The 19,055-nt window shown below is 44.5% G+C and overlaps 1 protein-coding gene across 1 annotated transcript in view; it reads left to right on the top strand.

Annotated features, from left to right (window-relative positions):
• Nucleotides 1-19,055, top strand: part of RNF111 (ring finger protein 111) — a gene marked incomplete in the record, with an annotated part of 1,207,185 nt that overhangs the window by 1,077,437 nt on the left and 110,693 nt on the right. The window contains 1 exon segment of the mRNA XM_044078570.1: nucleotides 8,610-8,731. Coding sequence (XP_043934505.1) covers nucleotides 8,610-8,731 — 122 coding nt within the window.

Below are 19,055 nucleotides of genomic sequence, written 5' to 3'. Positions count from 1 at the left end.
CAGCTCCTTCCTATGCTAGCCAAGGACTCCTGGCTAGTCACCCTAGATTTAATAGAAGCTTATCTGCACATCCCCATAAGGGAATCTTGCAGGAAATATCTATGTTTCAGGGCAGGCTCTATGCGCTGTCAGTTCTCTGCACTTCCCTTTGGCTTATTTGCTGCACACAGGGTATTCACAATGTGCCTGTCTCCAGCCATTGCTTACTGCAGACAGAGAAATATTCAAATTTACCCATACTTAGACGATTGCGTGATTCAGGCGGACAATCAGGAATTGCTACTTCAGCACCTGACGTTTGTAAAAGACTCCTAACTTCTTTGGGGTATACCATCAACGATAAGAAATCACATCTGGTACCCAGCCAAAAGATTGTATTTCCGGGGCCAAGCTTGAACACAGCTTCCCAGATGACATTCCTCACTACAGGAAAGCAGGTTTATTTGACAACTTACTTCAAACTACTGGCCACCCAACCCCAGCTATCTGCAAGAAAAATACTGCAAGCCCTAGGGTTCATGGCCTCATGTATTCTACTGATTCCATATGCAAGACTGCATATGAGGTAACTTCAGTGGTACTTAAGTCTCTGGTGTCAACATTCCCAGGACCTGGAAACAGTGATTCCTATCATTCTTTGCCTAAAGACAGAGTTCCTTTGGTGGGCAGAGGCTTGCAACCACAACAAGGGACTCCCTTTCTCACAACCCCCCACCATCCAAACTCTGACAACAGATGCATCAGACTGTGCATGTGGGGCTCACATGGTAGGCAGATGCATTCAAGGCAAATGGAGCCCAGGACAAATTCACCTGCATATCAATCAAAAAGAAATGTTAGCTGTACAGAATGCACTGACAGCCTTCAAATACCTTATCCTGCTAGGATAACTCCTGATAAAAACAGACAACACTACAGTTATGTGGTACATAAACAGACAGGGGGAACCCACTCCTACCCACTCTGCAGGTTAGCCATGGCTCTGTGGAACACAGCCTTAAGCAACCGAGTGCACCTGCAAGCTCAATTCCTGCCAGGCAAACAAAATTCACTGGCAGATGACTTAAGGAGAAATCTAATGGACCCACACGAGTGGAAACTGGAACCAGACTCATTCAAACATCTAATACACAGGTGGGGGACACCAGAGTTGGACCTCTTTGCGTCCCACCAAAACCATCAACTAAACAAATTTTGCACCAGAATTCCCCACAGCCACGCTTGGAAAGTGGGTGCCCTATCCTTCACATGGGAAAACCTGTCAATCTTCCCCCTCTGCCCCTCCTTCCAAAAATACTCCTCATGATCAAACAGGACAGGCCAAGGACAATCCTTATTGCACCAGACTGGCAACGCCAGCACTGGTACCCACTCCAGCGCAGTCTGACATCAGTGCCACCCTGGCACCTACATCAGACCCCCTCTCTGCTGTCCCAGCAGGAAGGACAGATTTTGCATCCTCTGCTGCAAACCCTGCACCTGGCAGCCTGGCTTATTCCCTGAATACATCACCAGCAACCCTCAGCAGACAGGTGCTGGATGTTATCCTTGAGGCCAGGAGGCCCAGTACTAGGAAATCCTATTCAGAAAAGTGGAATAGATACTGTTCTTGGAGCCGGTCTCAAGGGAAGGACACAGCTGTGCCCTCCTTGCCTCAAATTCTAGATTACCTAGCAGAGCTGCTCCACAAAGGCCTATATCCTTCTCATCAGTTAAGATTCATGCCTCTGCCATGTCAGCTCATTACAATACTGAGACACCCCTCTTCTCTCACCCTCTGATCAAACAGTTCCTGAGAGGAGCTAACAATTTAAGACCCCCAAGGAGAGCTCCCACTCCTGCCCTGGGACCTTAACCTTGTACTAGAGAAGCTCACGCTTCCTTTTGAGCCTGCTGCTACAGCAGAGTTAAAATTCCTGTCTTGGAAAGCAGCCTTACTGCTAGCCATCACTTCAGCAAGAAGAGTGTCTGAGTTACAGGCCCTTATGGTTGTGGAACCCTTGATTATCTTCCATGCGGACAGGGTTTCCCTCAGGACTAACCCATCTTTCATTCCCAAGGTGGTATCCAGTGTGGCTTTAAAACAATCCATCTGTTTGCCAACCTTTTTTCCCTAATTCTCAGAATAAAGGGGAAAGGGTCCTGCACTCCTTGGACGTGCACAGACAGCTCAGGTTCTACCTTGACAGGACTAAACCTTTCAGAAAATCTGACCAGCTGCTAGTCAGCTTTGCTACAGGGCAGAGGGCAAGGCCATTTCGAAACAAACAATTTCTAAATGGATAGCACACTGCATCCATTTCTGCTACAAACACCATGGAAAACCTACCCCACAGGGGATCAGGCCTCATTCCACTAGGGCTACCTCAACCTCTACAGCTTTTCTTTGGGGAGTCCCTACCAGGGACATCCTGGAAGGTGCAACCTGGAGTTCTGTACACGACTTCACCAAGCATTACCACTTATCTATCTACTCAAAATCCAGAGCTGGATTTGCCACAGCAGTCTTTCAAGGCCTGCTAGTCAGCCATACTTCTTCTTGACTGCCTCCACCCTTCCTCAGCCTTGGGAATCAACCCAAATGTGATGACTGCAACAGTGAAACACGAAGAACATAATACAGTTGTGTACACCTACCATAAGTTAGATGTTCGAGTGTATTCACTGTTGCAGTCCTGGTTACCCTCCCTCCAGCCCCCTGTCTTTCTATACTTTCTACCTATCCTCTTCTTTGCCCATATCGTATGGAAATGGTATTTACTTTTTACTGGAGGTGTTCCACACCATTTGATTGCTTCTTATTTTGGGGGCTCCTGACATCTGGGGCAAGAAAAACTGATGTAATGGCATCTGCTGCATGTTTTATACCCCTGACGTCATGGATGAGGCGACAGCATCCGACACAGAAATCCCAAGACTCTGGTATTCAGGCCAACTGAGGGCTACCTGCAGGCAGATAACCCAACTGTGATGACTGCAACAGTGAATACACTCGAATAACTACATTTATGATAAGTGTACACAACTGTACTATGTTCTTCGTGTTTCACTCTTGCAGTCATTACATTTGGGTAGAATCCCAAAGCTATGGATGGGGGAGGCTGGAGCTAAACTTTTTTTCATAAGGATAGGGTTTATAATCCTTGATTTATGACCAAGGTTGAGAATGAGTTGTCACTTAGTCTATTAATTTGCCCACCTTTTTTCCTCACTGCACACTCCCTAAGTTAGAGGGTCTTGCATACCTTGGATGTGCAAAGACAACTCCCATTTTACTTGGATAAAACTAAGGCTGTCCGGAAATGTGATCGACTTTTTGTCTTTTCATCCCAGGGCTCTCGGAAGGCCTGTTTCCAAGCAGACAATTTCTACTTGGATTTCCAAGGCCATTTTGTTTTATGTTTTTCATGGAAAGTCCCTCTCTTTCCCTGTTAAGGCTCAGTCCACTAGAGTTGTTGCCTCCTCTGGTGCCTTTTTCAAAGATTTGGATACTACTACTATTTTGGAAGCAAGTCACTTGGACTTCTGTTCACCCTTTCACTAAGCATTACAGGTTGGATGCCATCTTCAGATCCAGAGCAGGCATTGCTAGAGCCATTCTTTACAGCTTTCTAGAGAGCCTCTGCTCTTTTCTTCATGAGGTGTGGTATTCTTCCTCATGTAAAGAATACTGCAGCATAGTAATAGAAGGACATAGAATAGTCATGTAAAATCTTACCTTAACCATAGATGTCCTCCTCTTCTGTGTTGGCAATATTCTGTCCATATGTTGACCATTCATGTTAGTCGACCAACTACAGTGACATGCTTTTAGGTGGCTGGTGGTGTCAGTCAGAAGTGTGCTGCACTGGGAAATCTAAGGTTAGAATTGCAACCTTGTGTGTGTTTTAGCTGCCCTCCTCCTCCAAATATTTAACTTGGAAAACTGCTAGGAGACTTTTAGAACTACAGGTCTACGTATACAGAGAGCCTTCTTTAGTGTTTTATAAGGACAAAGTCAGTCTTAAAACCAACCCCGTGGATACACCAAAAATAGTGGCATAATATCTGTCAACCAGCCTATTTGATAGCATGTCTTCTTTCTTGACCCCTCAAGACAAGGGGAAAATGTCTCTCATTTCTTGGATGTATATGGACAACTTTGATAATTCCTTTGACAAAATTAAAAGCCTCAAATCAGTTGCTTGTATTCGTTCTTTTCAGAAAGGAGAGAAACTTTTGCCAGGCAGACTATTCCCAGGTCAGTGGCCCATGCCATTGTGGCCTGTTACTGTTTTCATGGGTAGGAATTTGATGTGTGCGAGAGCCACAACATTAGAGGTGTTGTAGGCAATGTTGTTTTTTTTTTTTTTTTTTTAGTGCTATCCTCCAGACAGCTGCCTGGTCATCGGGCCACAGTTCCTCCAAACGTTATAGACAAGATAGATATTGCTTAAATGGCAATGATTGGGTTTGCTTTTTGCAGCCCAGCCAGCTTACCCACTTCTCTAGCCATGTATAATAAGAGAATCCTTCTGTAGTAAGGACTACAACAGTGATCTGTATGAAGAACTTAGTCCATTTGTGTTTGAAATTACTGTAAGGTGTACAGCTAATCACTTCTGCAGTACTGCTTCCTTCCTACTGTCCTTTCATACTCTTTTGGGGCATCTTGGAATGGTGCGCCTTGTCACTGTACAACTTTCCTTTTCCTCTTCTTCCTTTGAAGTCATTAGACCTGCTAATGTCTGGCTAGACTTGAAAAATGCTTTTTCTTTAAATCACTAATCTAGAACATGCTCTCTAGTGCTCCTGCTTGCCTAAGATTAAGTCCTTACTTGAAGTTATGTTGGGTGGGTATCTTGCTGTCTTCTTAGGCAAGAATACTCTGAAATGCCACTGGCAGATGTTGACTTCATACAGGAGTACCATGGCCCCAAGGGGCTGGGGGTAGTTTGGACATCTGTTGGGACTGAACTGTGCTAGTCAAGTAAGACTTCAAACCTTCATGCTGCTGAAGTCCTAGTAGTAGAAACAAATTCAACAGTGATCTACTCAAACATCTACTATTTTAGCAACGTGTTCTTTGTTGAGATTCCTTTTGCACTAAGTACTTGGACTTCAGCCATAGGAGATTCAACAACTGGCTCAACTTCCAGAGCTGAATGCCATCCCTCCTCTTGGTGTGGCTAACATCCTATCTGTGAGGGATATCAGGACATTCCCAGCATAAGACCAATGTTTGCCTACACCATTTTTCTTGTCCAGAGACTAGAGCATCTTTCAGAAAGCTGAGTAGCAAGACCCTTGCATCTCTGTCTTAGGGAGAAGGACAGAGAACATTCCTCAGGTTTTATGCTGAGAGTAATGCAGGTATAAGAAAAAGGGCTCATCAAATCTCTTCAGACTTAAGCAGATCATAGTCCCTGTGAAAGAAGAGTAAGGGTGGGGGTAGTACAAGCCTAGGATAATTCCTAGTCCAGGATACCCAGACAGAGGAGATGGAGGAAGAAGCACTACTGCAGTAGTGATCTACTGTCATAGCTACTATTACGGTAAGTTCATACACAGTTGTACTGTTTCATTTACACCACTGCTACAGTAGTCCTGACTACTGCAACAGCTCCCCGAGCCCATAAGGATAGGGAGGCGGCCTGGAAGGGAGAGCTAGTTTGCAGCTTAACCTGTAGATTTACCATAACAAACCCATCTGTAGCCATAGTCGAGAAAAGGGCTGTTCTGCTTCCACAGCATTGCACTCTACTGGCCTTCAGGAGCACTTGTTCACCCAACTCTGCAGACCCTAATGGTAGTGGTGTGAATCCTGTCCGCTTTATTCTTTTCAGGGGTAGCTTGTCGGCAGTAGCTGTAAGCATCCTACAGGAAGTCAGGAGGCCTGGCATTAGAAAATCTTAGTGCACATCAGAGGCCCAGGCCAGGAAAGAGTGCTCAAAAGTCCAGATGTTACATTATTTTGCAGAGCTCCTCTTAAAGGGTCTGTTTTACCACTCCATCAGGGTGTATCTCTCCTCCTTCATGATTTTCTTTGAAGTAGATCTGCCTGTGTTAGCCCACTGTTTGGCAAAGTGATTTTTGAAGGGAATGTAACACTTAAAGCCACCTTGAAAGCCAGTACTTCTTCCTTGAAGTCTGAACTTTATCATTCCTGGGCTAACACTAGCTTCACTTGAGCCCAGTGCATCTAACTTATTTGTGTTACTGCTGGTTGACTGTGCAAGCTTATCATCCACCCTGTCTCCGCATAACTAATTGCCAAACCAGGCTATTCAAAACAGTCAAACCCACATAAATGGATGCTGAAGAGGGACATTTTCCCTGATTTAGTTTGTCAGTGTGGAGTGCCAGAAATAGACCTCTTTGCTTATGTACTAAATAGCCTAAGAAGTTTTTGCACCAGAAATCCAGGAGCATCAGTCCTGAAGTGACAGCAACTGACGCAGAAATACTAAGCCTCTGGTATCAGGACCAGCCGAGGGCTACCCTGGCAGGGATAACCCAAATGTGATGACTGCAACAGTGAATACACTTAAACATCTACATTTATGGTAAGTGTACACAACTGTACTTTCTGGTGTCTGTGAGAGAACCTCTTGATCCAGTATCATGGGTCACCCCTGCCTGAAGACTCTAAGGCTGCCTACACAGATGATTTTTACACTCGTACTGTTTTGGGCGCATGTTTTCAGAGGATATGCTCCACACAGTAAGGGAGACTAGGAAGACCAATGCAAGTAAGTCATACATGTAACTAAAAGGTCAAGGTTCTCCCTCGGGTGCCAGAGTGGGAGGTCAGGACCCAGCTGATGCGTCACCATTTGATCCTTAACTACTTTTCAGTCCTTTACAAGTCAGTATTACCTCTTGCTTCAATGAAGGTATATTTCTCATGCATTTCAGCCTGTCTGCCATTAGTACCCACCACTCTTTTTCGTTAGTGGTGATCCTGCAGTTGAGACCACCCAAAAAAGGGATGATTCAACCATGGGGACCTCAGCCTTACCACATTTTGAGCCAGGTGCTGTTGCTCCACTGAAAGTATTGATAAGGAAACCCAGTTTGTTAGCATCAGTAAGCTCTGCCAGAAGAATTTTGGAATTTTTTTTCTGTTTGATTACTGGATGGATGGGGTGGGTCTGTTGACTCTCTTCAGCTACAGTCACAGGTTTGTTAGAGCAGTGCAGAAATTACAATAAGACTACAAAGAATGCAACACACACAGTAATGGGGTATGGTAATTGGTATATATCACAAGCATGTAGTTATTAGACATGTATCACAGTCATAACATCCAGGAGTGTATGTTGCCGTTCTGCAGTGAAGCAATTACAAGCATTAACGTACAGATAACCCTCCATTGTATTCCATGAGGACACAGTCACTGTGCATACTAACACTGTCTTTGTGCCTGAAGTTGTAACATAGCTGTATTTGAGTGGGGCTCTCCACCTACCTTTTTTTCCAGCTCCCCAAAACATGGTGGAGGAGGATTTTGCAGTCCCTTGGTGTGTTGGTTAAGCAAGTGACATATTATTTGGGCAGAACTGAAGAAATACAACAATATTAGCAGCTGTTCATTTCCTTTGCAGGGAGAGAGGAGGGGAAGCCCATTTCCATACACATTTCTGCACATTGGACATCCCTTGAGCAGCACAGCATTATTTATCCCTGCTGAAGATGTCAAGTAGTGGTGCTTGCTTTTGTTGCACTTTCATGGCAAGACTAGCGGAGCAAGTTAAGCCCACTCCATTTGGACCATAGCAGCTGTTACTGCTTTTTTGTAAGGGGTCAGCAGAAAAGCTATCCTGAAAGCAGTTACACGATCATCTGTCCACACCTTCTCTGAGCACTTCAAACTAGACTTCTCCCCTAAAGCAAGTGCAGGATTTGTCATAGTCATCCTACAAAACAACCCACTGACCATAGCAGTTGTGGGCCAACTTTCCAGTGGCACATAAGCTTGGGAAGCTTCCAGTGTGTCATTAGTGCAACAGTAGATGCTTGAGTAAGACTTTTGCAGTCAGTTTCCCTCCCATCTCCACTGTGTCTCATTTCCTGTAGGCGTCTGTGGAGTTTAGTGGGTAATCTAGTCATTCTTCCTCTACAGTCCCATTTGTAGTATCCTGTCTAGCAGCCTTCTTGTATCACAGTTGACCTATGTGCTGTACAGTCAAAAGTCAATTTCAGGTCTTCTGTTTGGGCTGTTGCCCAGTGATCCTCATCTCTAAGATAATCAGTGTACTGGTTTCACACATCCTCCTTTGTGGGGGAACCGGGGCAAGAAGTAACTGAAGATGGTGCATGTGGGCATTTCTGTTACATCTTTGACATCCAGTGGAGGACACCTGCCTTGACTAAAGGAAAAAGAGTAAACTGTGGAATTTGGGTCTGTTTCTGGCATTCGATGGTTGAAGATACCAAGTGCCCTTGCTGCAGTGAACATACTTCTAATGCCTACAGTTATGGTAAGCTCCTGCCAAACTCTTTTTTTTTCCTTTGTTCACTTGAATTGTGTTATACAATTTTTCAGAGGCTTTAGAAAACTATATTTTGCATATTAAATGTCTGTTACATAAACAAGTTAATTAACAGTGGTGTCCTTTGCTAATAAGGTGACTCCGTTCTTACAGAGGAAGCTGCATAGTAAACAGGAGGAGGATGAAGGAGCCGAAGAAGACACAGAAGAGAAATGTACTATATGTCTTTCTATATTAGAAGAAGGCGAAGATGTTAGGTAATGTCAATAATAGTCTATAGATAGCTACGCAACTTGAAATATTAAAAAAAAAAGCTGTGTATTTTACAGCAGTTTGAAATGAATTCTAAGGCCTAGGTATCTTGCTTAACTTACATGCTCTCCCCAGCACATTACTTTTTTTTTCTTTAGCAAAAGCAGATGGAGCACATATCCACATGCATACTTGTTGAATTCTTAGCATAGTTTATATTACATTGAGTTTTATAACGGTGTATTTTACTTGCTACAAAGTAATTTCCCCAAATGCCAATATACATACTGAGTTATTTTGTTTGGAAAGTCTAAAAACCTGCTGTGTATCCCTCCTTGAGCATATTCAACTAGTTGACCATCAGGAGCAATTTTGTTTTATATGATTTGAACATTAGAGGGTTCTGCTCCTTGGAGAAAAAAGATTTGTCATAACAGTTAGAAGCTGCTTTTAATGCAAGACTGCAGATGGCTTGGTATAAGCTTTGTTGACTTACTGACACAAGGTTGATAAATTATTTTAAGTTAATTTGTTTAGTTGATCTCCCCATAACCATCTAAACACTGACTTCCCACTTGCATTGATGGAGTTAAGAGCCTGCATCTAGGAGATCTTAATTCTCTGTGTAATCTTGCGTGTTAGATTCTTGATCAAGTCTCTGAGCTAAGCGCAAGCAAAGTGCAAAACTTAAATTACTGTATTCATAGTGATCTTCTCCATGCATGCAAAACCCATCCCTTTTTGTGTTCCTTGGGATATCCCCTGTGTTTCAGCATACGGTGCTTCTGCAGTAAGATAGCTTGTACTCCTCACTCAGTTATAAATGCAAGTTTTCCTTTGGGTATATTTTCCCAGCATCTTTCCATATATACATTCATAGTAAATCTGAAATTATAGTGATGCATTGTGGCACCTTGCAACTGTGGCAGCAAGCCAAAAACAATCTAAAGGTTTCCCATTTAGTATTTTCTCTGTAAATCAGTAAAATTTGTTAAATGTTGTGCAAGTGATTTGTCTTGCCATTTCCTTCATAAAATGTATTTCTAAATGTATGTAGTAAGTTTACTAACTTGATTTCCTGTTGAGTACCACCTTGATTTCTGGCATCTTTGTGTAATTAAGATGGCCTCTGATATCTAGAGATGCACCTCATAAATATTTCTGCACTTTGGACATCCCCTGAGCAGCACAGCATTATTTATCTCTGCTGAGGATGTCAAGACGGAAAATAGACTGTAAAAGGAAAGCTGCCCATGCTTCCTTCGAATGTGCATCAGAATGATTACTTCTGCAGCGTAATTCTCTATGCAAAGAAATTTGCTATAGATAGGTGGAATCACTAACTATCTTTTGTCCACTGCTGTCTTGTTCACACCTTATCGTAAAGTTTAACTTGTCCTAACATTTTTGCCAGTATGTTAATAGGCTTGCTGTTAAATACATATGTGTATATTATTTTTCAGTTCCCTTTTCTCCAGACTTGTGTGACCTGGGAGATAGAATATATAAAAATCAAGGCAGTGGGGACAGAGCCCCAACACCGGGGGGGGGGGGGGGTTGTGGTGTCACGCAGTGCATTCCCTTGTTTTAATGGTATTTGGCAAGCAAACATTTTTGTGCATGTTTGTGTGTGGCAGTTGTTTTTTTCTTTGCAGTACCTTACAGTGCTGCTGTTGGTCAGATGTGTCAGTTAACAATGTTTTGTACCTTTATTGAAAATGATACAGTCCTAGGCAGATGTATGCCTGTTTCTCTGTACATACATCTATAGTTGTTGGGGAGTGACTTCCCCGTGCCAGGGGGTATCAGCATGACACTTCTGTGAGGGGAATTTTAGCCTATGGCTTTTTTTTTTTTTTTTTTTGCTAAAAGAGGAGTTTGGTCCCTTGGTTTATGAGAGTCTATGATATCCTCCTAGGCTATTTCAGGGAGCTGTAAATACCCAGATGTTCTTTGTGTTTCACTGTTGCAGTTGTCAGATTTGGGATGATGATGTCCTTCATGGATGCATCTGCAGTCATAACAAATGGGTTGTCCTGTCGTCAGGCAGCCCTTCGGTCGGCCGGATTCCAAAGTCTGGGTCCGGCTTCGGCTGATGTCGCACTTCACCCGACGCCATCTCTGCTGGTCTTCGGGTATAAAGGCATCAGCCGACGCCATTTTCCTCAGTCTTTCTTGCCGCGTGGCGCCCGAAGCAGAAGCTGTTCGCAAGTGCCGGTCGGTCAGATCGAGAGATTACTACTACCGAATACTACCAAGACTTCTAAAAGCTAAGTACCCGTTGGGGACTCTTTCTTGCCTCAGCCGATGTCAGAAAAAGTCAATAACTGTTTAACTTGTGGGAAACAAATACCTCATAAAGATTTCCACTCTTACTGTCTGCCTTGCTTAGGCCCAGACCACGACGTAGCAGCCTGTTCGGCCTGTGCTTCCTTCAACCGACGAACGCTAGGCATCGGTCGGAGTTTGCTGAACAGTTTTTCGCTCAGATTTTGCGTACATTATGCCGCCGGATCCTCCGACTACCCAAATTGTTAAAAACGCAAAGAAAAGACCGACACTCGCGGTTCGCGGTTTCGCCAAAACCACGGTTAAGCAAGCGAGTGTCTTGGTTTCGCCGAAACCGAAAACTGGTCAATCTTCAGCGAATCCATGACTACTACTGAGGCTCCTGCTACCTTAGTTGAATCGGCCTCAGAAATTTTGCCTACAACTGTGGTTCCTAGTGATTTGTCAGACACCATCCCTTTGGATGTCTCTACCCCAGCACGTGGTGCTGCTAGGCCTCCTGCAGCCATGTCTATTAAGGCCTTTGCCAGGGCTAAAGCAGCCAAATCTGCTAAATCAGTGCCTGTTAAGCCCCCCCTCACACAGGCCCACTTCAAGTTCACAAATGCTTACTCTGGCAGAAGATTTAATATCCTTAATTAGGGGATCCCAATCTCACCCAGACAGGGCCTCTCAGCCCCCAGAAAAGAGACCTAGAGCAGAGCCCCCTGAGCCAGTGTCCTCTGATGATTCTATGCGGATGACTCAGACATTACAGACCAGCCAGAGGCTCCTTTTTCTACTTATGAAGATTCCGATGCTGAAGAATCCATTCCAGCTGCCTCTCCACCAGAGGAATTTTCCTTTGGGGAAACCTTACATGCCATGAGAGAACAATTCCAATGGCAGGGACAAGATTTCTCAGATTCAAGAAAAAGGCTTAGGACTTTTCTGCACTTACCACAACATAGGCCCTTAGCTATACCTCCTGTACTGCCTGTTGTGGATGATGCATTTAATGATGTTTGCACTGCTCCTGATTCTTTACCTCCAGCCCCTGCCAAACCAGATAGATTTTACAGGGTGCCAGACACTCATCACCACCTATACAAGGCCCCACTTGCAGACCCCGAAACTATATCCCAGGGGCCTAAGGCATTAGCCTCGACCACAGCAAAAAACCCTATTCCTTCTGAAAGGGAATCCAGGTCCTTAGAGAGATGGGGAAAAAAGTTTACACCTCTGCTACTCTCTCAGCTAGAGCTTTAAACTGTCAGTTTCATATGATCCAATACCAAGAGTTTATGCTTGATCAGTTAACTAAAAAACTGTCCTCTGATGAATCCTTAGATAAGAAATATGTATTAGAAATGGTGAATAACATCCAACAGGTTAGTAACCATTCCTTAAAATGTGGCTATGATGCACTGGAGGCTTCATTTAGATCAGCCATGACTGGCACAGTGATAAGAAGGCATGCATGGTTGAAAGAACAGGTCTTACCGGATCATGTTAAAGCAAAGCTATTAGATGCTCCTATGGATAAGGCCAGTCTATTTGGTACACCTGCCCAGCAAGTAATGAAGAAAATGGAAGAAAAGGCAAAATCTGTACAAACAGTTAAAGATTTCTTACAGGTTCAGCCCCAAGGTTTAGCAGGAACTGGCCTGCCAAAAATTGGTCCTTTCCTGACTCCACAAGATCCCAAAGGGGCAGGAATAGACGCTCTAGAGGCAGAAATCAATCCAGAGGAGGTGCCTACAGAGGACGACAGTGGCAAGGCAATAACCGAGGCACAGACACAACCACTGCCACTGCAACAGGACAATCACAGTGACTTGGCTCTGACACCGCCTACCAGGGAGCAAATAGCAGCACCATTAGGCGGAAAGTTAGCCTTATTTTCGAAAAATTGGCACTATATCACAAAAGACAAGTGGATTTTGCAAACCATAGACCAAGGCTACCGGTTCCACTTCCACACCTTACCAGTTAAAAAGAGGAATGCCAAACCTACCTCCAAATCAAAAAATAGAAGCTCTACAGCAGATAGCGGAATTAACAAAGATGAGAGCTGTGGAAAGAGTACCAATAACAGAACAGGGCAAAGGATTCTACTCCAGACTCTTCCTAGTACCAAGAAAAGAGAAAAGTTGGAGACCTATTCTCGACCTGTCCGTCTTAAACACATACATCTTTGTCCCAAAATTCAAAATGCTGACCCTACAGCAACTTCTTCCCATGCTGGGCAAGGAGTGTTGGCTGGTAACTCTAGATCTCAAGGAGGCATACCTGCACGTCCCCATTCGACAAAATTGCAGAAGATACCTCAGATTTCTTGCAGGATCAGAGCATTATCAATTCTCAGCATTGCCCTTTGGCTTATCTACTGCGCCCAGAGTATTCACAAAATGCCTGGCATCAGTAATCGCTCACTGCAGACTACAGGGAATCAAAATTTATCCATACCTGGACGACTGCTTGTTACAAGCGGACAACAAAAGCAAGCTGACAACAGATTTACAAAGGGTCATTTACTTGCTACAAGCCCTGGGATACACAGTCAATTTACAAAAGTCAAGGCTGATACCATCCCAAACAAGAACATTCTTGGGCTGAATTGGACACAGTAAAACAAATGGCATTCCTAACTGCAGAAAACAAAAAGAGCTCCCTCTTTACTTCTTGGCATTAACAAAGCAGAACAAACTAACAGCAAGAAAAGTTCTGCAGGCCTTGGGCTTCATGGCATCATGCATAATCTTGGTCCCACATGCCAGACTGCATATGAGAAAGCTACAGTGGTACCTAAAGAATTTATGGTCTCAGCACAGGCACAGCTTAGAAACAGAAATCCCACTAATCCCATGCCTAAAACAGGAGTTCCTATGGTGGGCTCAAGCATGCTAGTCAAACCCAGGCTTACCCTTCCACAACTTTCGAGCAAGCCAAACCATCACAACGGACGCCTCAGACCTAGGATGGGGGCACATGCTGGACAAATGCATGCAAGGATTGTGGACTCAAGACCAGCTGCACCTGCACATAAACCAAAAAGAAATGCTGGCAGTAAAACTGGCAATCCAAAAATTCAGACCATTCCTCAAAGAAGGCCATTTGATGATAAGGACAGACAACACCACAGTCATGTGGTACATCAACAAACAGGGAGGCACTCATTCATATCCCCTATGCAGAATGACTTTGGACCTTTGGAATCTGGCTCTCAGCTACAACATCCAGTTACAGGCAATATTTGTGCCGGGAAAAGAGAACACCCTAGCAGACATGTTAAGCAGAACCACCTCGGATGCTCACGAATGGATGCTACACCCGACATCTTCAAGGCCATCACAAAGAAATGGGGAATGCCACAAATAGATCTATTCGCTTCCCCACTCAATCACCAGCTCAAAAATTCTGCACAAGGACATTCCACCCACTTGCATGGAAGGTGGACTCTCTATCCTTCAGCTGGAAAGGCCTGACAGCATATGCATTTCCACCTCTTCCCTTGATGCACAAGGTACTACTGAAAATCAAAGAGGAACGCCCAAGGATAATCCTGATAGCTCGAATTGGCCAAGACAACACTGGTACCCATTGCTGAGGAGCATGTCTCGGAGAGAATGTGGTCAATACCCTGATGCCTTTGATGTTAACTCAGAACAACTACAACATCATGCATCCAAACCTAAAAACCTTGCAACTGACTGCCTGGAACATCACATAGCAGCAACTGACCCAGACCTTTCCCAAAGGGTTAAAGACATTATCCTTGAGGCCCGCAGACCTTCAACAAGAAGGAACTATGCAGGAAAATGGAAAAGGTTTGTCATTTGGAGTACTGAAAGAGGAAAAGATGTGTCGAACATAGATATTGCTAACATTCTGGAGTACTTGGCAGAGCTTCTACATACAGGCCTGTCCTATTCCTCCATCAAGATACATGCATCAACTATTTCAGCAGAATACAGCTTCGCTCCACCTGTCTTTTCGCATCCTCTACTCAGGCAGTTCCTCAGAGGGATCAAGAATGTAAAACCTCCTAGGAAACCACCATTACCAGCATGGGACTTGAACTTTGTGCTAGAAAAGTTGACACTCCCTCCGTTTGAACCAGCAGCAACAGCAGATCTGCAACACCTGTCATGGAAAACTGCTTTCCTACTGGCAATTACCTCAGCAAGGAGGGTTTCGGAACTACAGGCCTTAATGGCAGTGCAACCCTTCCTAATCTTCCATCAAGATAGGGTGTCCATGAGAACTAATCCTACATTTATGCCTAAGGTGGTATCCAGAGTGTCTTTAAACCAGGCAATCCACCTACCTACCTTCTTTCCCAATCCACAAAACAGGGGGGAAAGAAAGCTGCATACCTTGGATGTACATAGACAGTTACGCTACTACCTGGACAGAACCAAAAGTAACAGAAAAACTGACCAGCTTTTAGTAGCCTATGCAACAGGAAGGGAAGGAAAAGCAATTTCCAAACAGACAATCTCCAAATGGATAGGAAATTGCATAAGATTCTGTTACTCCTACCATGGAAAACCAATTCCACAGAACATAAGACCTCATTCTACAAGGGCTACAGCCACTACCACAGCTTTCTTACGAGGAGTGGCAACCAAGGACATTATTGAGGCGGCTACTTGGACCTCCGTGCATACATTTGCCAAGCATTATAATTTACCTCTATACTCTAGATCCCGAGCAGGGTTTGCCACTGCTGTACTGCAAGGGATCCTAACTACACCATAATTTTTCTTCCTCCACCCCTAGTTTGGCTATGGTATTCTACCCATTTGTTATGACTGCAGATGCATCCATGAAGGACATAGTACAGTTTTGTACCTACCATAAATGTAGATGTCCGAACTGGATAGCATCTGCAGTCAGGATTACCCACCCTCCTTCCCTCTGTGGTACTCCTAGGGTATTTACCCTCCTAATAGCTAGCTGGGGGGAGTCTCTTATGGTGTATTTGTTTGTATATATGTACATACATGCTTATTTTTTTGTGTTTGCCTTCTACTTTTTTGGAAACATTGGCATTTATCCAAAATTTAGCCTTCCAAGAGGGCAACTGGCATCTGGGGCAAGAAAGACTGAGAAATGGCGTCGGCTGATGCCTTTATACCCGAAGACCAGCAGAGATGACTTCGGGTGAAGTGCGACATCAGCCGAAGCCGGACCCAGACTTTGGAATCCGGCCGACCGAAGGGCTGCCTGACGACAGGACAACCCATTTGTTATGACTGCAGATGCTATCCAGTTCGGACATCTACATTTATGGTAGGTACAAAACTGTACTTTCTCTCTGTTGTAGATGATGCATTTAATGATGCTTGTACTGCTCCTGATTCACTACCTCCGGCCCCTGCTAAGCCCAACAGGTACTACAGGGTCCCGGACACGCATTACCATTTGTATAAGGCTCCTTTTGCAGATCCAGAGACAATCTCCCAGGGTCCTAAGGCTGTAGCAGCTACCTCTGCCAAAAACCCCCTCCCCTCTGAAAGGGAATCCAGGTCCTTAGAGAGATGGGGTAAAAAAGTTTACACTTCTGCTACTCTTTCAGCTAGGGCCTTGAACTGTCAATTCCACATGATCCAGTATCAAGAATTTATGCTAGACCAGTTAACCAAACAGCTGTCCTCAGACGAACCATTAGACAAAAAATCTGTTCAGGAAATGGTACATAACATTCAGCAAGTCAGTAACCATTCCTTAAAATGCGGCTATGATGCACTGGAGGCTTCCTTTAGATCATCCATGACTGGCACAGTTATCAGAAGGCATGCATGGTTAAAAGAGCAGGCCTTACCAGACCATGTTAAATCAAAACTACTCGATGCTCCCATGGACAAGATCAATTTGTTTGGCTCTCCTGCACAACAGGTGTTGAAGAAGATGGAAGAGAAGGCAAAATCTGTCCAAACAGTGAAAGATTTCTTGCAGGTCCAACCTCCAAGGTTTAGCAAGAATTGGCCCTCCAAGAATTGGTCCTTTCCGGACTCCTCCAGAGCTCAGAGAGGCAGGAATAGGCGTTCAAGAGGCAGAAGTCAATCCAGGGGTGCCTACAGGGGACGCCAGTGGCAAGGTAACAACCAGCGAGGTGCAGCCACAGACACAGCCACCACCACTACAGGACTATCACAGTGACTTGGCTCTTGCAACGCCTACCAGGGAACAACTAGAAGCACCCTTGGGCGGGAAGCTAGCTTTATTTTCAGTAAATTGGCATTACATCACAAGAGACAAGTGGATTTTGCAGACAATAGACCAAGGTTACAGGTTTCACTTCCATACTCTACCAGGGAAGAGAGGAATGCCAAACCTACCTCCAAATCAAAAGGCAGAAGCTCTAAAACAAATAGCTCAATTATTAAGGATGAGAGCTGTGGAAAAGGTACCATCTATGGAGCAAGGACAGGGATTTTACTCCAGACTCCTCCTGGTACCAAGAAAAGAAAGCAAATGGAGACCTATTCTCGACCTGTCCGCTTTAAACACCTTCCTCATTGTTCCAAAATTCAAAATGCTGACCTACAGCAGCTTCTTCCCATGCTGGGCAAGGAGTCTTGGCTGGTAACTCTAGATCTCAAGGAGGCATACCTGCACGTCCCCATACGACCAAATTGCAGAAGATACCTCAGATTTCTTGCAGGATCAGAGCATTATCAATTCTCAGCATTGCCCTTTGGCTTATCTACTGCGCCCAGTGTGTTCACGAAATGCCTGGCATCAGTAATTGCTCATTGCAGGCTTCAGGGAATCCAAATCTACCCTTACCTGGACGACTGCCTGATACAAGCGGACAACAAAAACAAGCTAGCAGAAGACTTGAAAAGTTTCATTTTCCTGCTACAAGCCCTGGGATACACAGTCAATATAAAAAAGTCAAGGCTGATACCATCCCAAAGGATAACCTTTTTGGGTGCAGAGCTGGACACATCAAGACAAATGGCATTCCTAACAGTAGAAAAACAGGAGCAACTCCCTCTCTACTTCTTGGCATTAACAAAGCAGAACCATCTAACAGCAAGAAAAGTCCTGCAAGCCTTGGGTTTCATGGCATCCTGCATAATATTGGTTCCACACGCCAGACTGCATATGAGAAAGTTACAGTGGTACCTAAGGAATTCATGGTCTCAGCACAAGCACAGCCTAGAAACCCAAATTCCAATAATTCCATGCCTGAAGCAAGAATTCCAATGGTGGGCTCAGGCCTGTCAATCAAACAAAGGATTGCCCTTCCACAACGCTCAACCAAGCCAAACCATCACCACGGACGCCTCAGACCTCGGTTGGGGGGCACACATGCTGGACAAGTGCATACAAGGTTTATGGACTCAAGACCAGCTGCACCTACACATAAATCAAAAGGAAATGCTGGCAGTACAACTGGCAATTCAGGCTTTCAGACCATTTCTTCGACAAGGTCAACTGTTAATAAGGACAGATAATACCACAGTTATGTGGTACATCAACAAACAGGGAGGCACACATTCGTACCCTCTATGCCGGATGGCAATGGACCTCTGGAATGTGGCCCTGAGTTACAACATTCAGTTACAAGCAATTTTTGTACCAGGAAAAGAAAACATTCTAGCAGACATACTAAGCAGAACTACCACGGATGCCCACGAATGGATGCTGCATCCGGACATCTTCAAAACCATTACAAGAAAATGGGGACTACCACAAATAGACTTATTTGCATCCCCACGCAATCACCAACTAAAGAAATTCTGCACAAGGACGTACCATCCACTTGCTTGGAAGGTGGACTCCCTATCTTTCAGTTGGAAAAACCTGACAGCATATGCATTCCCACCACTTCCTTTGATGCACAAGGTGCTATTGAAGATCAAAGAGGACCGTCCAAGGATCATTCTGATAGCTCCAGACTGGCCAAGACAACATTGGTACCAATTACTGAGGAGCATGTCTCGGGAACAAACATGGCCCCTACCCCTTGTTCCCTTGCTGTTAACACAGAACAACTACAACACCCTGCATCCAAACCTGAAAACACTGCAACTGACTGCCTGG

Source organism: Protopterus annectens, chromosome 7.part1 (assembly GCF_019279795.1).
Source record: "Protopterus annectens isolate FY-2018-M chromosome 7.part1, PAN1.0, whole genome shotgun sequence".
Taxonomy (NCBI): domain Eukaryota; kingdom Metazoa; phylum Chordata; order Ceratodontiformes; family Protopteridae; genus Protopterus; species Protopterus annectens.
The sequence above is the reverse complement of the archived record's forward strand: the minus strand, read 5'-3'. Positions and strand labels throughout refer to the sequence as shown.